This window comes from Haliotis rufescens, unplaced genomic scaffold (assembly GCF_023055435.1).
Source record: "Haliotis rufescens isolate VD_foot unplaced genomic scaffold, xgHalRufe1.0.p SCAF_6, whole genome shotgun sequence".
NCBI classification, from domain to species: Eukaryota; Metazoa; Mollusca; class Gastropoda; order Lepetellida; family Haliotidae; genus Haliotis; species Haliotis rufescens.
Genome location: NW_025964334.1, coordinates 8,337,997 through 8,357,265, shown reverse-complemented (window position 1 = coordinate 8,357,265; position 19,269 = coordinate 8,337,997). Strand labels below are relative to the sequence as shown.

Below are 19,269 nucleotides of genomic sequence, written 5' to 3'. Positions count from 1 at the left end.
GACACGATGTTTAAAGCAAAAATCCTACATAGAATATCTGACATGAAAAATCTTTGTCACATCTCGTAACCTAGCTCGATAAATTCACGAAGTTCCTTATTTTTAATATATATCTTAAAACGTACAGAATAACCCGATTTAACGAAAGTCTGTCGTCAACTTCTGAAATTTAGAATACACACGAGGCAGTATCATAGATGTAATTTGATTGGCTGCCTTAGGTCACGTGCTCAAATTTTATCCAGTCACGAACCTTGTACGAGTCACGAGTTATGTATACGAAGCCTCAAAAACGGTGTTATTTCTTAATGTTACAGAGCGGACAGCCACTGTTATCGGAAATGGGTGATGACAGATACTATTTATAATTCTTTTTAAAATGATTTTCCAATTACGTAAACAATGAAAATAAAACAGAAATAGGTAAGATGATTTGATTAAATCCTATATTTACCGAAAATCGTTAATTTTTCGCTTCCTTGGTCCTTAATCTGGACGTTATCAACGTGTTAGCTTATATTTTTTATTTACAACGAACTTAATTAAGTTGTAAATGCATTATTTAAATAATGTGATAAATATAACTTTCATATTTATAAGTCATAGGATCAGACCTTTCACATGGTGTATAACATGTAATAGCAAAGATATTTTACAAGCAGATATTTTCTTTGATAAATGTTGGCTTCATCTATCACACACGAGTCTCTGGGAACTCGGTGTCCCAGCAGTAAACACTTCTGGTTGACTGGTGTTGAAAGAGCTAATACCGGTTTATACCTCCTAGAGATAAATTGTCTGTGATATCGTATTTTTTGACCTGCAACGAGTGGAATCTGCCTTTATAGTTTCTGCACTATTTACAGTAAAAGCTGGTACTGCAAATTGAGAATATATGTTTTTAAAAACATCCTTATTTGAGTTCTAAGTGTTGGGGAGAAGCTAAAACCTCTCGCAATATCATTAAAATCAGATCTTAGTTCTCGCTACCGCTAAACAAAGATCTGAGGACATCCCATTACGGGTCACGTCAGAACGACCTTGCGCGAACTTTGACCGACCAATGGAATGACCAATCAGAAGGCAGCTTTCTCGTGATTTACGGAACTAATTTCAAATTGGCGACTACGCTTCGAAACATATTTTGATAAATCCTCGATTACAAATTTGAAACCTGAACAAAAGAACATTCTGGAATGGCTAATAGATGGTCTAGATTGTAATACTATGGATTCATTTGTTAAACCAGGAACTATCGTTCGGAGTTAAAGTTTTCGAGGTTGCATGATTAGAAATCACATTCCGACTGTCACTTTCATAATCTGGTAAGCAATGCTCTGATGGGTCGGATGAAAGGTCGTTCTGACGTGACCCCTAATGGGATGTCCTCAGATCTTTGTTTAGCGGTAGCGAGAACTGAGGTCTGATTTTAATGAGTTTGAAACCTCTCGTCATCGTCAAAGTTCATGGCGGACGTTTCAAATCAACAGTCAATAATAAAGCCTGGGTGAATGCAGCTTTCCTCGCTGATTGTAGTAGGTGAATCGGCAAAACCAGAGACACAAACTGTTATCATTTATGGACAAAGCGTCACTCCACAAACACGGCCAGGCATTCTGTCTTACCCAGCATTTGTTGCCGGTTCAGCGTTATATCGTTTTAGTACACTGTACAAGTGAATTGGATTCGGGGTTTTCAATACTACAAAAATATATATGATATAGCAGTGTGACTGTGTGTAACTTTCAGTTAATGAAACCCACCACACCGAGGCAGACAATGTCACAGTCACCAACAGTAACGTCAACTTAGAGGTGGTCGTACCCGACTACAACAGCCAACGACTTCAAGGTAATATTTATTGCAGATACGCCATGGTCCATTCAAATTTAACGAGTATACTAAAATAGTACCATGGCGGTTCTATCAGTGATATTGATATTGTTCTGCAGTCTCAACCTATTAGTGATAATAGTAAGACTTCGAATCTTCTTTACCTCGTGGACCGCCTCCGTGGTCTAGTGGTAGAGCGTCCGCCCGGAGAGCTGAAGGTACGGGGTTCGATCCCCGGCCGCGTCATACCAAAAGACGTTAAAAGATAGTACTTGTTGTTACCCTGTCTGGCGCTCGTCATTAAGGGGCTAAAACAAGGACTGGTCTGCTCGGAGCCAGTATACTGTGTCTGAGTGGGGTATTCATGTTAAACTGCGGCATGGTATCTCAGTGAGCTAGCACTATAAATCGGCATCAGTCCTGACTAGTACAAGCAGCCACACACACACACACACGTGCATGCACGTCGCTATATAAGTGCAATAATCTTGGACGCGACGTTAAACCCCATTTCACCTCACCTCACCTCTTTACCTCGTTTCTCGAAATTGGGACATATAAATTATTATACTTCAGACTAAAATTTAGGAGTTGTTTCTGGAACAAGGGCGCAACCTTGTAACAGCAGATAAAAGACAAAATATATGATTTTAAAAAAGTAAGATTTTCCCCTCATTGTGATTATTGCAAACTACCTTTAAAAATTGTATTGTTTTGAATTATTATTGTTTATAGCCTAATAAGCCTATTCAAGTCAGATTTGGAGGCACGGATGGCCTAGTCGTCCAAGACGCCGTAATGCGCTGTGTCGAGTTGTGTTGTTTGGCGTACTAGAAACCTATGGTCGTGGGTTAGAATCCCGGTTCTTCCTAATTATGTTTCTAGGTTTGTCAGCACCATACCCGTGTTCGTGGGTTTCACAAAGAGGTAATGTCTAAACCCTGCAGAATTTCGGACTTTCCTCTCTGATGATGCTGACAAGGCATGGTATCACTGGAATCCGTTCAAGGACGAGTAAAACCAAACTCACTCAATTCAAATTAACATATATTTAGATCTGCTCTTAAACACTTAATTCTCATACAGAACAATATATGTATAATGATGTCACGTGTTACAGACTATACAAAGACAGTCATCAGTAAAGCCGATGCTGTATTCATTCCTACACAAGCATACAAGTTCTCAACTGTACGTCTGAAAGAGTCATCAATCGTTACCATCGTTGGAAGCCCAGGGGATGGAAAGACAGCTACAGCCTACAAGATTCTTTCTGATTATCAAAAGGAAGGGTATGACATTTTCATCATCACAGAACCAACGGAACTGAAATACAGAAGAAATCCTGCAAACCCTACGGTGTTCTTTATTGATGACGTCTTTGGAAAGAATGAGATCCCTAAGGAAACCCTGAAGAATTGGAAACGTGCTCTTGAAGAACTAGAACCCACATTGAACTCCACGTTCCACGTAATCATCACTTCCCGTGACCATGTCTTCAAGGAGTACTTTAAACATTTGGGATTCCTGCGCGATTCACTCTTCAGAGAAGACGCCGTTGTTCAAATAGAACTAACTAATGCGGAAAAAATGTTAATTCTAGAAAAATACATTGCACATCACAACCTCACCATGGACACTGATGACATAAAACTAATCGCAACTATGTCCACTCCTTACGGGTTTCCTCAAACCTGTACTCTATTCTTCAGATGGAAGCAATTTCAAAATTACCCGATAGCATTTTTCAGAAACCCTACACCTTTCTTACAAGACGCCATCAAAGATTTGGCTGAGGAGTTTCCTGCTAAGTATGCTGCGCTTCTGTTTGTGGACACTGTCGGAGAAGTCTGCATCGCTACGTTGAACAAGGACAGTGTCAGCCTCAAGCAACTGCTGGACTCCAAGGCTGTGTCGGTGGACTGGTTCTGGGAGAATCGGTACACTGTCTTTCCCGAACTTTGTGGAACGTTCCTTGAGCGGGATAGCGATACGGTCACAATAGCTCACGAGGCGATACGGCAGGCTGTACGACATGTTGAAGACGCAAACGAAGCTCAACTAAAGTGAAGACTGCCCCGCTAACCTTATTGTATACTGACACACAATGAACACAAATGATGAACTTTTCAAGCATTGGACAAGATGTATTTATTCTCAAGTCAATCTCTCAACACATCAAATCAGATTGGAACGCGTACGGTGACGTTGTTGTGCTTGAGTACCTCATGCCTAAATACCCAGACAATCTTAATTTATGTTTTATGGCAATTTTGCCACATATGACCAAAAAAAATCAAATATGTGTTGTCAAAGTGTGTCGGTTCGTAAACTGTAGGTGGACTGGTTCCAAGAGAAACAATACAGTGTCTGTGGGAACTGTGGGGGCTTGAGCCGGACAGTAATGCACACTGACTCACGGGGCACTAAAGGTAGATAATACTTGACTTGCTGTTGAGGCACTACATCAGCTACTACATGACTACAGCAGACACTACTTGACTACAGCAGACACTACTTGACTACAGCAGATACTACTTGACTTGCTGTTGAGGCACTATTGCAGGTACTACATGACTACAGCCGACACTACTATATTTGTTGTTGAGGCACTATAGCAGATACTACTTTACTGCAGCAGACACTATTTGACTTGCTGTTGAGGCACTACAGGCGACACTACTTGACCTGTTGTTGAGGCACTACAGCGGACACTACTTGACCTGTTGTTGAGGGACTACAGGCGACACTACTTGACCTGTTGTTGAGGCACTACAGCGGACACTACTTGACCTGTTGTTGAGGGACTACAGGCGACACCACTTGACCTGTTGTTGAGACACTACAGCGGACACTACTTGACCTGTTGTTGAGGCAATACAGCCGACACTACTTGACCTGTTGTTGAGACACTACAGCGGACACTACTTGAGCTGTTGTTGAGGCACTATGGCAGACACTACTTGACCTGTTGTTGAGGCACTACATCCGACACTACTTGACCTGTTGTTGAGACACTACAGCGGACACTACTTGACCTGTTGTTGAGGCACTATAGCGGACACTACTTGAGCTGTTGCTGAGGCACTATGGCAGATACTACTTGACCTGATGTTGAGGCTCTACAGCCGACACTGCTTGACCTGTTGTTGAGGCACTACAGCCGACACTACTTGACCTGTTGTTGAGGCACTACAGCCGACACTGCTTGACCTGTTGTTGAGGCTCTACAGCCGACACTACTTGACCTGTTGTTGAGGCACTACAGCCGACACTGCTTGACCTGTTGTCGAGGCACTACAGCCGACACTGCTTGACCTGTTGTTGAGGCTCTACAGCCGACACGACTTGACCTGTTGTTGAGGCACTACAGCCGACACTACTTGACCTGTTGTTGAGACACTACAGCGGACACTACTTGAGCTGTTGCTGAGGCTCTACAGCCGACACCACTTGACCTGTTGTTGAGGCACTATGGCAGATACTACTTGGCCTGTTTTTGAGGCACTACAGCAGGCTCCATTTGCTGATGAAGACGAGTTCGTGTGAATACTAATAATATTTGGCCGCTTTTAGTAATATTCCAACAATATTACGAGGGAGGCACTAGAATTGGACTTCACACATAGTGTCCATGTGGGGCAGCAAGGTCCGGGCCTACGGCGTGACGAGTGAATGCTTTAACCACTTGGCTACCCCACCGCCTCGGCTAAACCGAAGTTCAGCGTAACTGAAGACCGCACCGCAATAACAATAGAATGTAGGTGTTCTTTTCCTCATGGGATCAGTTATTATTTGTGAGCATCCGGGTTAGAACTGATCTTCATCAAACCACGCCTGTCGTAAGAGGCAAGTGACAGGATCGGGTGGTCAGGCTCGCTGACTTGGTTGATGCATATCATCGAATACCAGTTGTGTAGATCGATGCCCATGATGTCAATCACTGGATTGTCTGTCCCAATCTGGATTATTTACTGACCGTCGTGATGTAGCTGGGATTTTGCTGAGTTCGGTGTTAAACAACAAACAAACAATACACATTTTTAGTTTTGATATAGGCTGTTGTTCCTGGAATACGGTTGAATACTGTGGGGCTGAGGATGTTGCCTTGTACGATGCTGTTTCGACGTCGGAGTTACAGGATGTTTAGGACCCTTGAAGGATCGCTTGGATCAGGAAGATTAAAAAAAGTGATTAGTCATGGTGAAATAAGACTTTTTAATACTGTAATTCTACATAATCAGGCAGGTCACGTTATGACCGAGAGTTCATGTTGATTTTGATAGTTTTAAGTTTGTCTTTGTACTTTCTTTCAATCATTTCTGTCAGATTGTGAGTAAAGAGTGTCGGCCTTATAATGTTAATCACAGAGATACCATGCTGCAGTTTGACCAGAACCCCGCTCAAACACAGCTTAATGTCTCTGAACAGACCAGTCCTTGTTTTATCCCTTCCATGTTGAGAGTCAGGCAGGGTAACAACAAAGAACATTTTTAAGGTCTTTTGTTGACGCGACCGGGAATCGAACCGTTAGCCTTTCATTCTCCGGGGACACTCCCCACCCACAAGACCACCAATAAAGTTCTAAATGCTTATTGATTGTATCGGTTCGTCCAGCTCGGTGAATTGGTTATTGCGTGTCATCTTTCTCCGCCTGGAGGGATCAGGGCACAATAGCCACTGGTTGTCTTGTTCAGTCTCAATCATGTACACCCCTCCCTCCCACCCGTGAAGATTCCGGGGTAGAATAGGTGGTCAGGCTCGCTGACTTGGTTGATGCATGTCATCGATCCCAATTGCGTGGATCGATGCTCATGATATTAATCACTTGATTAACAACAAACAACAAACCAACCAACCAACCAACCTCCCACGCACCCACCCACCCACTCACTCACTCACTCACTCACTCACTCACTCAAATTGGAACTATTAGATGTACTCTACCCAGAATTATAGAAATATGACATCGGAATAATATACTCTGTATGTTGTCATTGCGCCTTGTTAAATTCATAAGCGAATAACGGTTTAATAAGGAGATAATCTAGGTATAACAAGAAAGAAGTGAGCAAAGCTCACATACCCCCGTTATCCCCGCTGGTCAACAACAAATAGTAAATAGTTTGTTAATTAATGAAATATACCTGTTGCTTTAAGTCAGTTTCCTTTGTAACCCCATGAGGATGCATTATGTTTGAAATGAACACATGTTTTGGCAAATATATTTCAATCTACTGTGGGATAATCAATGCTTAGCACAACATACATTCTTGATGTTTCTTAATGTGTCCATGGAAACAGCAAAAATTAAAAAATTCAGAATCTTCAAACTAGCAAAAGGCACAAGTACTCATTGTGGTAAATGGGTGTAGCACGTTTGGTGAAGCTAGGGTGCATGGTTAAAAAGATATGGGCCGTACAAAACACCCATCCTAAAAGTTTAAGTTTCTAATGTTTCCATGGAAACGGAGAAAAATTTAAAAATTCAGAATCTTCAAACTAGCAAAAGGCACAAGTACTCATTGTGGTTAATGTGTGTAGCACGTTTGGTGAAGCTAGGGTGCATGGTTAAAAAGATATGGGCCGTACAAAACACCCACCCTAAAAGTTTAAGTTTCTAATGTTTCCATGGAAACGGAGAAAAATTAAAAAATTCAGAATCTTCAAACTAGCAAAAGGCACAAGTACTCATTGTGGTTAATGTGTGTAAAAAGTTTGGTGAAGCTAGGGTGCATAGTTAAAAAGATATAGGCCGTAAAAAACATTCACCCTAAAAGTTTAAGTTTCTTAATGTTTCCATGGAAACGGCAAAAATTAAAAAAATCAGAATCTTCAAACTGGCAAAGGGCACAAGTACTCATTGTGGTAAATGTGTGTAGCAAGTTTGGTGAAGCTAAGGTGCATGGTTAAAAGTTATGGGCCGTACAAAAGCTCGGACGGAAGGACGGGCGGAAGGACGGACGGACGGAAGGACGGACAGACGGAATGCTATATACCCCCGAATTACTTCGTAAACGGAGGTATAATTAGTGCCCGAAATAAAACGCATAAAATGCAACCTTAGGTATAAAACAACATGGCTGCCAAAAGGAGAAACACAAAACACAAAAATGTTGTATTTACTGCATGTAAAACAACACAGTTCAAAATAACGCACAGAAACATCAAACAGAGATACAATATCATCATCATTGCATGACTGATTCTAAGTATATATTAAAATCAACAACCGAATGTTAAATTGCCCTGGCACATATAAGAACACATATGTAACATCAATACCTAGTTAAATATGTTTATTACAATGTTTTTTGTATATGACTGAATCAATAAATGAAACTAATTAGTTTTTACGATGACGTCACTTGGAGACTGCTAACTGGGGTAGCGCACGCCAGGGGTTCAGTGGATATTTCGTTTGTTTGTTTGTTTGTTGGTTGGTTGGTTGGTTTGTTGTTTAACGCCGCACTCAACAATATTCCAGCTATATGATGGCGGTCTGTAAATAATAGAGTCTGGACCAGACAATCCAGTGATTAAAAAAGATGATAATCGATCTGCGCAATTGGAATACGATGACATGCATCAACCAAGTCAGCGAGTTTGACCACCCGATCCTATTAGCACCTCTTACGACAAGCAACATCGCCTGTTACGGCAAGCACGGGTTGCTGACGACCTATCCTACCCCGGATCTTCAGCTAAGGTCAACCGGAGTATGACATAAATGAGTGAACATGTGCTTAAACTGGTCAACCAAAGTTAACTTGGGTCACACCTTGGTCAGCCCGGGTTCCCATGGGTCGTCCAGGATTTTGAAATCGAACGCAGCACTAATTTGAGATAATCAAACATGATTGAGAATGATCTATGATGGCGAGACAGAACTCCTTTAATGACAAGATATCGGCACACAACACACAGTGTTCACTGGCAATGGTGACAACATGGCGACACAGACACCTTCACTACAGACAGAACCGAAGTGAGATTCAAACCCTGAACCACTAGCTCGTCCTCGGGGCTGACCATGTCACACAACACACACAACACACAGTGTTCACTGGCAATGGTGACAACATGGCGACACAGACACCTTCACTACAGACAGAACCGAAGTGAGATTCAAACCCTGAACCACCAGCTCGTCCTCGTGGCTGACCATGTCCGGATGTGCTTATGTTCCTTATTACTGGTCCTTCCCTTGACCGGTACCGAGTGACGGTTGTGTCGTCTCCGGTGTGGTTGTGTTCGGTCTGAAGTATCAACACGATTGGACTGTTATTAATAAATGTAAGATAGCTACGCGATAAATCGCAAAGAACAATGAAGAACAAAGCGTGGTAGTTCACGAAAAAACATTATTCTATCATGACGTCATTTCTGGAGATCCGAACATGCGGCTCGCATCTTGATGACGTCGGATATATAACGACGTTATTTTTGAGAGGGGTGTCTAGTAAGTTGTTCCCCATATGTGTAGCTGGGCTACGCAGATAACGCCATGGCCGAACGATCGTATCACAAAACGGGGAGATGTGACAATCGGTATTTGGTGAAAAGGTTCAGGTAATGGAAGTCAGGATATTGTTGTACCACCGTTAACCAATCCGCACATTCTAGCACGATTCCGATGGTGTTTAGAGCGTAGAAACAGGGGGAATCGTTGATGGTCTCGTGTAATGTTTTCACATGAGACCAGATTGGACTTTCTGCATAGTTATCATAAAAATGATAAAATGAATTAAATATTTCAATATTTTACATATCAAGACTTCGATTCTTTTAAGTCGTAAAATACATTTTAAGATATCAATTATGATATCAAAATTGAATATGTGACATCAATAAAAGATTTATTGATATTGAAATATGGAATACACATTAAAACGGAGACTCTCAGAGAAATAGCTATAGTCTTGCTGCCTGCGGTGTAAAACAACATTCACTCAATCACTGAAATGTGTGGAGGCGGTAAAAAGATTAAGAGAAGCCATTGTCTTATGTACGTATTGTCCTGGTCATTCGCAATGCTGCCTGGGTGTTAAGATATTCAGATAACTAAAACCAAGTTACAGGAATCGAGTTCTTCTAAGGGTCCAAATACCTTTTAAACACCAATCTCATTCAAATCAGATCTTAGTTCTCGCTATCGCTAAACAAAGATCTGAGGACATCCCATTAGGGGTCACGTCAGAACGACCTTTCATCCAACCAATCAGAGTGTCGCTTACCAGATCATGAAAGTGACAGTCGGAATGTGTTTTCTAATCATGCAACCACGATATATTTAACACGGGGTATTCCGAACGACAGTTACAGGTTTTATGATTTTATCCATACAATCTGTGCCATCTATAAGCCATTAAAGAATGTTCTTCTTATTAGTTTTAAAATTTTTAATCGAGAATACGTCAAAATATGTTTCGAAGCGTAGTCGCCAGTTTGAAACTAATGTCGTAAAGCTCGAGAAAGCTGCCTTCTGACTGGCCAATGTCGATTTTTTGTCAGTCATTTCATTGGTCGGTCAAAATTCGCGAAAGGTCGTTCTGACGTGACCCTTAATTGGATGTACTCAGATCTTTGTTTAGCGGTAGCGAAAACTAAGATCTGATTTTAATGAGATGGTTTAAATACCTACCTGAACTGGGCTGATGTAAAAGTATCATCGTCGTCATCAATTATCTGCAACCATAAGTATGACAGGACTAGTAACCAGAAATAAAAAAATATGAGGTGTGGGTTTTATGGCGCTTTGAACTGAATTTCAGTTATATCACGGCGTGTCAGGTTGATGAGGTCATAGTGATTCATAAATACATACCGCTTCCGTGGTCTAGTGGCAGAGCATTTAAGACGTTTAAAGATGGTACTTGTTGTTACCCTGCCTTGCGTTCGATATTAAGGACTAATATAAGGACTGATCGGCTCGGAGTCAGTACACTGTGTCTGAGTGGGGTATTCATGTTAAACTGCAGCATGGTATCTCAGTGAGCTAGCACTATAAAATCGGCATCAGTCCGGACTAGTACAAGCAGCCACACACACACGTGCATGCACGTCGCTATGCAAGTGCAATAATCTTCGACGCGACGTTAAACCCCATTTCACCTCACCTCATAAACACATGCTCATGATATAGTCGGAATCGTACAATCGACTGTGTTTTTTTATTCCTTATGAATATGGGAAAGGGCTTTGTTACTTTTATTTAGATGTTTACCACTTTCGTAAAGCACGCAAGCACGAGTAGGGTGTTGACAAACCTAAAACCATTATCACGGAGAACCGGAATTCGAACCAACGATCATGGTTTCCTTGTACGCCTAAGGGACATAACTCTGCCCAATGAATTACAGCTGAGAGGACTGAGACACCTGTGCCATCAATATCGTTTTGTGGGATATACATGTAAGTATAGCAGTTACATACATTCATTCAACCTGATCTTTGAGACTTTTTAAGATGAAATTTGATACTGAAACTGATAGATCTCATCAACAGAAAAGTGAGTGAGTGAGTGAGTTGGGTTTAACGCCGCTTTCAACAGTATTCCAGTTATATCGCGGCGTGTCAGCTTAATGTGGGAGGAAAGCCTGAAGTGATGCAGGTCTCAGACGTTTATCACTTCGGTGAAACCCACGAGCACGGGTATGGTGCTGACAAACCTAGAAACATAATCGGGGCGAACCGGGATTCGAACCCACAATCAAAGGTTTCTGGCGCGCCCATGGGACGCAACTCTGCACAGCGAATCGCGGCGCCTTAGACGACTGGGCCACCCGTGTCCCCCTTTTTTTATATAAAATTAATACTGAAGCTGACAAATCTCATCAACATTTAGGAGAGACGTCATGTTTGGCGATAACATATTTTTGAATGTGATAGGGCGTAGGGTGGCCTTGTGGTTTAAGGTTCGCTACCCACATGGAAGGACCGGGTCGAATCTCAACTTATCTGAAGCCCGGGATATTGCTGTAATATTGCTAAAAGCGGCGTAAAACAATACTCATAGCCTTGTGGATATGACAATCAACATGTTCTTGGTGTATCCAAAGTTATATGTTTTATTGTTATATTGTTCGGTTGCATCATATTATCTGTTATAGTTCAGAATTGCAGCATGCAAGGGAGTAATATGTTCCTTACAGGCTTCCATACTTACCACAGACTCCAGAGACATATGAGGCGTCACTGACACAGCCCGCTCCATCCAAACTTTGTCTGGTGGCTTAGCTGGGACAAAATATTCAAAAGGATTAGGCGTCCACACTTTATAAAAACTGAGGGGCAAAAGAAAGAATACCGAATTTTTTTATTGATTTATTTTGTAATTGAAACTTGAAACTAAATTTGATTGTGTCTATTTAACCATCATTCTTTCCTGCAACAGTATGAAAAACGTAATCTGTTGTTGGGTAATGTCCAAGAAAGAAATTTGTTGAATCAAGACTTTAGTATGAGAGGAATTTGCAACCACATACCCCTACCATGTCAGATCAGATTTCTAAGATACCCATCAGGAGTTGTGTATTATGCGAAATATTTAATTTTTAATTTTTAAAAGTTTAAATAAAAATATTTAAAAATATTTTTTTGATTAAAACCAGGTAGAAGTATCCTTTGATTGCTGACTAAGCTCCAGTCCAGTTCATTGTTTGGATATAATATCACTAACTATAGGTATTTTCAATTCAAAATCATACATATGGTAAAATCAACTGAGAGGTATAGTTTCTTTTGGTCTTCAGTATATTTCCACTGTTGAATGTGCAGCTCGTGTTGAGCAGAGAACAGGTCGTCTTTCGACTTAGATATTATTCATCTTCCCTCGTCAACTGTAAATGTGCAGTGCTAATATAAGTATATCGATAAATTGAAATTAAGATTTATTTGTTATTGGTGATGCGTGGTTTTATCGATTTATCAATCTTCTGAATTAATGATAGTATACACGACGCTTGACAGCTACTTCTTTCAGGACAAGAAGTAGCTCTCAAACGTCGTAACACAAAATTAAAGAAGTTTATATCCATTAAAAGTGTCATGTGTTCATATTCTTCCAACTTCTAAATGGTTATTCGCTCGTCACACCGAAGACCCGGGTTCGATTCCCGACATGGGTACAATGTGAGAAGCCCATTTCGGGTGTCCCCCGCCGTGATATTTCTGGAATATTGCTAAAAGCGGCGTAAAACCATACTCACTCACTGACTCACTCTTAATGGTTATCAAAGACTTCATTGACAGAATATTAAACATGTCACTTTAATTTATGTAAAGAACACAAATGATGCAAGCAGAATCTTTGCTGGAAATTTAGAAATTTGTTTGAATTTTAATTTGGGTTCAATCATCAGATAAATTAATAACCAGTCATAGTTTGTACTCACTGACTTCTGGAGTGGAAGATGACACCGTTTCTCTTAAAAGAAGTAAACACATAGTTTTAATTAGAGCAGAAGCGTCCTTGTTATGGGACTATATCTGTTCCACATTCAAATTAAAAGGGATATTTTTTACGGATTCAATAGCCCAAATCAGAACTTATACAAAGAAAATAACTACAAAAAAGAGCCACATCACTGTAGCTCACCTGGATATGAAGTCAATAGTTTAAAGTATCAGCAGAAACCGTGACTTCTAAAACCAAAAGTTGCTGTCAGTGTTGATATTCAAATAAGTATTTATGCATAAATACTGAAGAATATAAATACTAAAATATAACGATTTCTCAAAACACGATGTCATCATGAGGTGAAACAAACCGTCCTGAGTTAAGCTCTCTCATATTGGACATTGGATAACAACATCTGAAGAAATTCAGGTGTTATCACTGGTGGACACAAGCATGTGAAGTTTCAGCTTCACTGGCCCAGCTGTTTCGGAGATGATGATGAGATAAGAGCATTTTGGAGCATGGACAACGTGCAAATTGCAAAGTTCAAATTTTTATAATATCACGAAAACGGAACATTTGTGTTGAGCCCCACTACAACAAAACTAAAAGAGTAATGGTAATAAACATGTTTTTTTCAATATGGCTGCGTGGTGGACACCAGGAGGCACTATGTATGACATTGGAGGCACTATATATGACATTGGAGCACTATGTAGGACATTGGAGGCACTATGTAGGACATTGGAGGCACTATGTCGGACATTGGAGGCACTAGATAGGACATTGGAGGCACTATATAGGACATCAGGTGGCACTATATAGGACATTGGAGGCACATTATAGGACATCAGGAGGCACTATATAGGACATCAGGAGGCACTATATAGGACATCAGGAGGCACTATGTAGGACATCAGGAGGCACTATATATGACATCAGAAGGCACTATGTAGGACATCAGGAGGCACTATATAGGACATCAGGAGGCACTATATAGGACATCAGGAGGCACTATGTAGGACATTGGAGCACTATGTAGGACATTGGAGACACTATGTAGGACATTGGAGCACTATGTAGGACATTGGAGACACTATGTAGGACATTGGAGACACTATATAGGACATCAGGAGGCACTAGATAGGACATTGGAGGCACTATATAGGACATCAGGAGGCACTATATAGGACATCAGGAGGCACTATATAGGACATCAGGAGGCACTATGTAGGACATCAGGAGGCACTATATAGGACATCAGGAGGCACTATATAGGACATCAGGAGGCACTATATAGGACATCAGGAGGCACTATATAGGACATCAGGAGGCACTATGTAGGACATTGGAGGCACTATGTAGGACATCGGGAGGCTCTATGTAGGACATTGGAGGCATTACTTAGGACATCAGGAGGCACTATGTAGGACATTGGAGGCATTATATAGGACATTGAGGCACTATGTAGGACATTGGAGGCACTATGTAGGACATTGGAGGCACTATATAGGACATTGGAGGCACTATGTAGGACATTGGAGGCACTATGTAGGACATTGGAGGCACTATATAGGACATCAGGAGGCACTATGTAGGACATTGGAGGCACTATGTAGGACATCGGAGACACTATATAGGACATTGGAGGCACTATGTAGGACATCAGGAGGCACTATATAGGACATTGGAGGCTCTATATAGGACATTGGAGGCACTATGTAGGACATTCGAGGCACTATATAGGACATCAGAAGGCGCTCTATAGGACATCAGGAGGCAACTTATACAGGACTAATATTGCAAAACTCACATGATACTTCTGATCATGACACAAGCGAATACAGCGGAAGCGACTCCCAGGACGGCAACCAACGCCCTCATCACCCACAACTCCGTCGTCGTGTCGGCAACGGGCAACTTTGGCAACACTGAAATATATAGGCGAGTACTTACAAACTGTCAGAAACAATGCAGTGTTACCACAAAAAGTGGGTTGAAGTGTGTGTAACTGTCAGAATGTAGGGTTCCAAGGCTATAGGTTGCGGTTGCTCAAATACAAATATATAGAATAACATTTTCGCAAATTAACTACAAACAATACTTCACATTATATGGGATATTCTTTGGGTATTCGTTGAAAAAGATCTGGATACAACACACTGACCTTGAAAGAAGGCCCGCGCGTCTTAACCGCCGCAATTCCCTCTGCAGAGTTCCGTCCCTTATGCGTTCAATAATCCTATGATCGTACGATCGTATGAGACCCGTGAAGATCCAAGGTAGAATAGGTCTTCAGCAACCCATGCTTGCCGTAAAAGGCGACTATGCTTGTCGTAAAAGGCGACTTACGGGATCTGGTGGGCAGGCTCGCTGACTTGGTTGATGCATGTCATCGATCCCAATTGCGCAGATCGATTATCATCATTTCAATCACTGGATTGTCTGGTCCAGACTCCATTATTTACAGACCGCCGTCATATAGCTGGAATATTGCTGAGTGCGGCGTTAAACAACAAACCAACCAACCAACGATCGTATGACCTCTGACAATGTTTCTAGGTTGGTCGGCACCGTACCCGTCCTCGTCAGTTTCATCTAAGTGGTAAACTCAAAACTCACTGCTGGCTTTCCTCCCACACTAAGCTGACACGCCATGATAAAACTGGAATACAGTTCAAAGCGGCGTAAACCCAGGCTCCTTATAACAGATATAAGTGTCATTATACTATATATGAATCCATGTAAGGTCTACTTCAAAAACGTTAAATCGAATATTCGTTACAAACCAATGACATTCTCCACTTCAACATCCTCCAGAATGACCTTGACATTGCCGGTGGTGCTCTTCACGTTGGTGCTGCTGCTGTCGCTGGCGGCGACGGTGACGGTGTAGTAGTCCACTCCGCCAGTGTCGGCGTCGTAGTCCAGCAGGGACGCCACCACCAGACGCCCGTCTGTCGTCATCTCAAACTTGCCCGTCACGCTGATGCCAGAAGCTGAAAATACGTGACAGGACGAATCTACTACACTATACTGCGTAGTGGTCGAGAGGGGACATCGCTTTCTCGCCTTCAATAACTGCCGCGAGAAAGTGATACAGCGATAACACGAGACGAAAAAGCGTCAGGACGAGACGAGAAAGCGATAGCACGAGACAATGAAGCGACATCACGAGACGATAAAGCGACAGGACGACACGAGAAAGCGAGAGCACGAGACGAGAAAGCGATAGTACGAGACGAGAAAGCGAATACACGAGACGAGAAAGCGACATCACGAGATGATTAAGCGATAGTACGAGGCGAGAAAGAGGCAGCACCAGACGAGAAAGCGAAATTTGTATCGTTTTTTTTACTCGTGTATTCGCTTTCTCGTGGCCATTATTGTCCCCTCTCGGACACTATAATAATCTGGTGTTCTATGTCTTTGATTGACATGATGGCCTTAGACACTGGAATCCTGTTCATGCAGTTGCATCTCTTAGGTGTGTCAGGATCCGCTGACCGTCACCATAGATCATGAAAAATGATCCTTGGTTTCCCAGCACGATACTCGTGCGCGTGTTGATTTGCACCAATTAGGTCTTTCTTCCCACAGAGCTCTGATCACGGTAATAGAACTGAAAACTGCTCCAAGTGATGTCAAACCCAACTCAATCATTCATTTAGTATACCTTGTGACAACGTATAAACTTTAGTTCGGCAAGAACCAGAATATTCAACCTCAATCGGGAGGGAAAGAGCTGTCTCTAAGATAATACAAGCAAAGAATGACGCGCGTAGATTTTGGGAGTACCTGCCAGCCACTCAACGATTTGAAAGTTTTGAATGAGCGCTCATTCTTTGTCCCTGTATAGAAATATATTTTTTCGTCCAGTGTAATACTAATGTGAGTGAGTATGGTTTTACGCAGCTTTTAGCAATATTCCATTAATATCACAGTTTGAGACACCAGAAATGAGCTTCACACATTGTACCCATGTGGGGAATCGAACCCGGGCCTTCGATGTGACGAGCGAACGCTTCAACCACTAGCCTACCCGACCGACCCTGCAATACAAAAGCATCTACTGCGGTACATATGCCGTGGGTAATTACATACACGCATACGTAATATCGTCATATGTTTCTCAGAAGCTTACAAACATAACCCGTGCAAAACCTGACATCATATTTCTATGGTTATATTTTGTACAATAAATCTGAAATCAATCTGTGATCTAGGGGACCCAACGCAATGACTATAATCACTCACGATTCTTGATGTCAAGGACGCTGTATGTGATCAGTCCGTCATCGCCGCCGTCGTTGTCCGTGGCTACAAACGTCTCCACCGTCTGTCCCAGGGTGGCTGACTCCTTGATGGTCACCTCGGGGAAGGTGGAGCCGGCCCCGGCGGTCGGGGAGGTCCATGAGGGTTGGAACTCGTTCTCACCCAGAATCTGAAAGTATAGGAAGGTCAAAACCACGTATGGTCCTTAAATCGTATGAATCGAGCCAACTGACAACGTAAATTGGTCCAAGTTTAAGTGTACATTTTTTGTAATTGCAAATCACACTGTGATGTTTTCGATAGAAATAAATTGATCTAATTTCATTCTTATCGTTTATCTATTTGTATATGCTATAGATTCTAAGTTATACAGAATGACTTTAGTTAGTGAGTGAGTGAGTGAGTGAGTGAGTATGGTTTTACGCCACTTTTAGCAATATTCCAGCAATATCACGGCGGGGGACACCAGAAATGGGCTTCACACTTTATACCCATGTCGGGAATCGAACCCGGGTCTTCGGCTTTAACCACTAGGCTACCCGACCGCCCCAGAATGACTTTAAGACAGTAGACAAAGTTCTTAACCCTATGCAATATGACAGTCTTGTCATAAATTAGGTGTTCTGAACGACGTGCAATTATTCACTAAACGTCATATCTTTGTAATATGCTGACAAAACAGCTCTGTTTCATGATGAAATCAATTGCTACGTTTTTGGGGAAAGTGTCCGCTCTGAGACTGTATCGAACACTGTCCATACCTCAACGTGAACAGTGACGGTTGACGTCAACGGCGTTGACGTTTGTGGGTTGTCAACAGCATGGAGGGCGATGTTGTAGCTGTGGTCTCCAGTCAAAGCCTCGTAGTCGATACCGGTGCCTCTGACATACAGGTCGTAGTCGACGACTTTGAAAACATTGTGAATGTCACCACTGACGAGGTTGAGTGTGACGTTACTGTTGGAGTCTTCATCAGCGTCTGTGAAGTCTAATGACGTCACTAGCTGATCTTCAAGAACAGAAATTTGGGTTGTTACAAATGGCTTTTCCATTTATTTGCTACCGTATATGTGGGTTCATACTTAGACACTTGGGCCTTCTGACCCAATCGTGCAGTACCAGTTGAGTAGGTTTGCGCTTTTAAAATAAAAACAATCGGGACAGAAGCCGCGTTTCAATATTGTACGTGCGCTTCAGTGTATATGTACTGCATGTTGTATTTTACTTTCTCCAATTACACAAAAATAATATGATGGATAAATGATGGATATAGGATGGATAAATGATGGCTATAGGATGGATATAGGATGGATAAATGATGGATATAGGATGGTTAAAGGATGGATATATGATGAATATATGATAGATAAATGATGGATAAATGATAGATATAGGATGGATATAGGATGGGTACAGGATGGATATAAACTACCGGGCAAAAGAAAGTTTTCACCGACTTCACTTGACCAAACACCAAAAACAAAGGCATATGTGAGATTTATGATGATTGATTTATAAACAGAAATCAAAAATATATGATAGATAACTGATGACTAAATGATAGATTTAGGACGGATATAGGATGGGTATAGGATGGACATAGGATGGATATAGGATGGGTATATGATGGATAAATGATGGATATAGGATGGGTATAGGATGGATATATGATGGATAAATGATCTATATAGGATGGATAAATTATGGATATAGGATGGATATAGGGTGGTTAAATGATGGATATAGGATGGATATAAGAT

At 41.6% G+C, this 19,269-nt stretch overlaps 1 protein-coding gene across 1 annotated transcript in view; it reads right to left on the bottom strand.

The window, feature by feature from the left end:
• Window positions 1-8,688: 8,688 nt before the first annotated feature.
• LOC124143955 (protocadherin-like wing polarity protein stan) overlaps window positions 8,689-19,269 on the bottom strand; it is a 29,237-nt gene continuing 18,656 nt past the window's right edge. The window contains exons 12-19 of the mRNA XM_046513119.2: window positions 18,271-18,518; window positions 17,492-17,678; window positions 16,024-16,233; window positions 15,048-15,165; window positions 13,230-13,261; window positions 12,002-12,072; window positions 10,478-10,521; window positions 8,689-9,092 (exon numbers count right to left, since the gene is read on the bottom strand). Coding sequence (XP_046369075.2) covers window positions 9,026-9,092; window positions 10,478-10,521; window positions 12,002-12,072; window positions 13,230-13,261; window positions 15,048-15,165; window positions 16,024-16,233; window positions 17,492-17,678; window positions 18,271-18,518 — 977 coding nt within the window. The 3' untranslated portion in view covers window positions 8,689-9,025. The remainder of the gene's footprint in view (window positions 9,093-10,477; window positions 10,522-12,001; window positions 12,073-13,229; window positions 13,262-15,047; window positions 15,166-16,023; window positions 16,234-17,491; window positions 17,679-18,270; window positions 18,519-19,269) is intronic.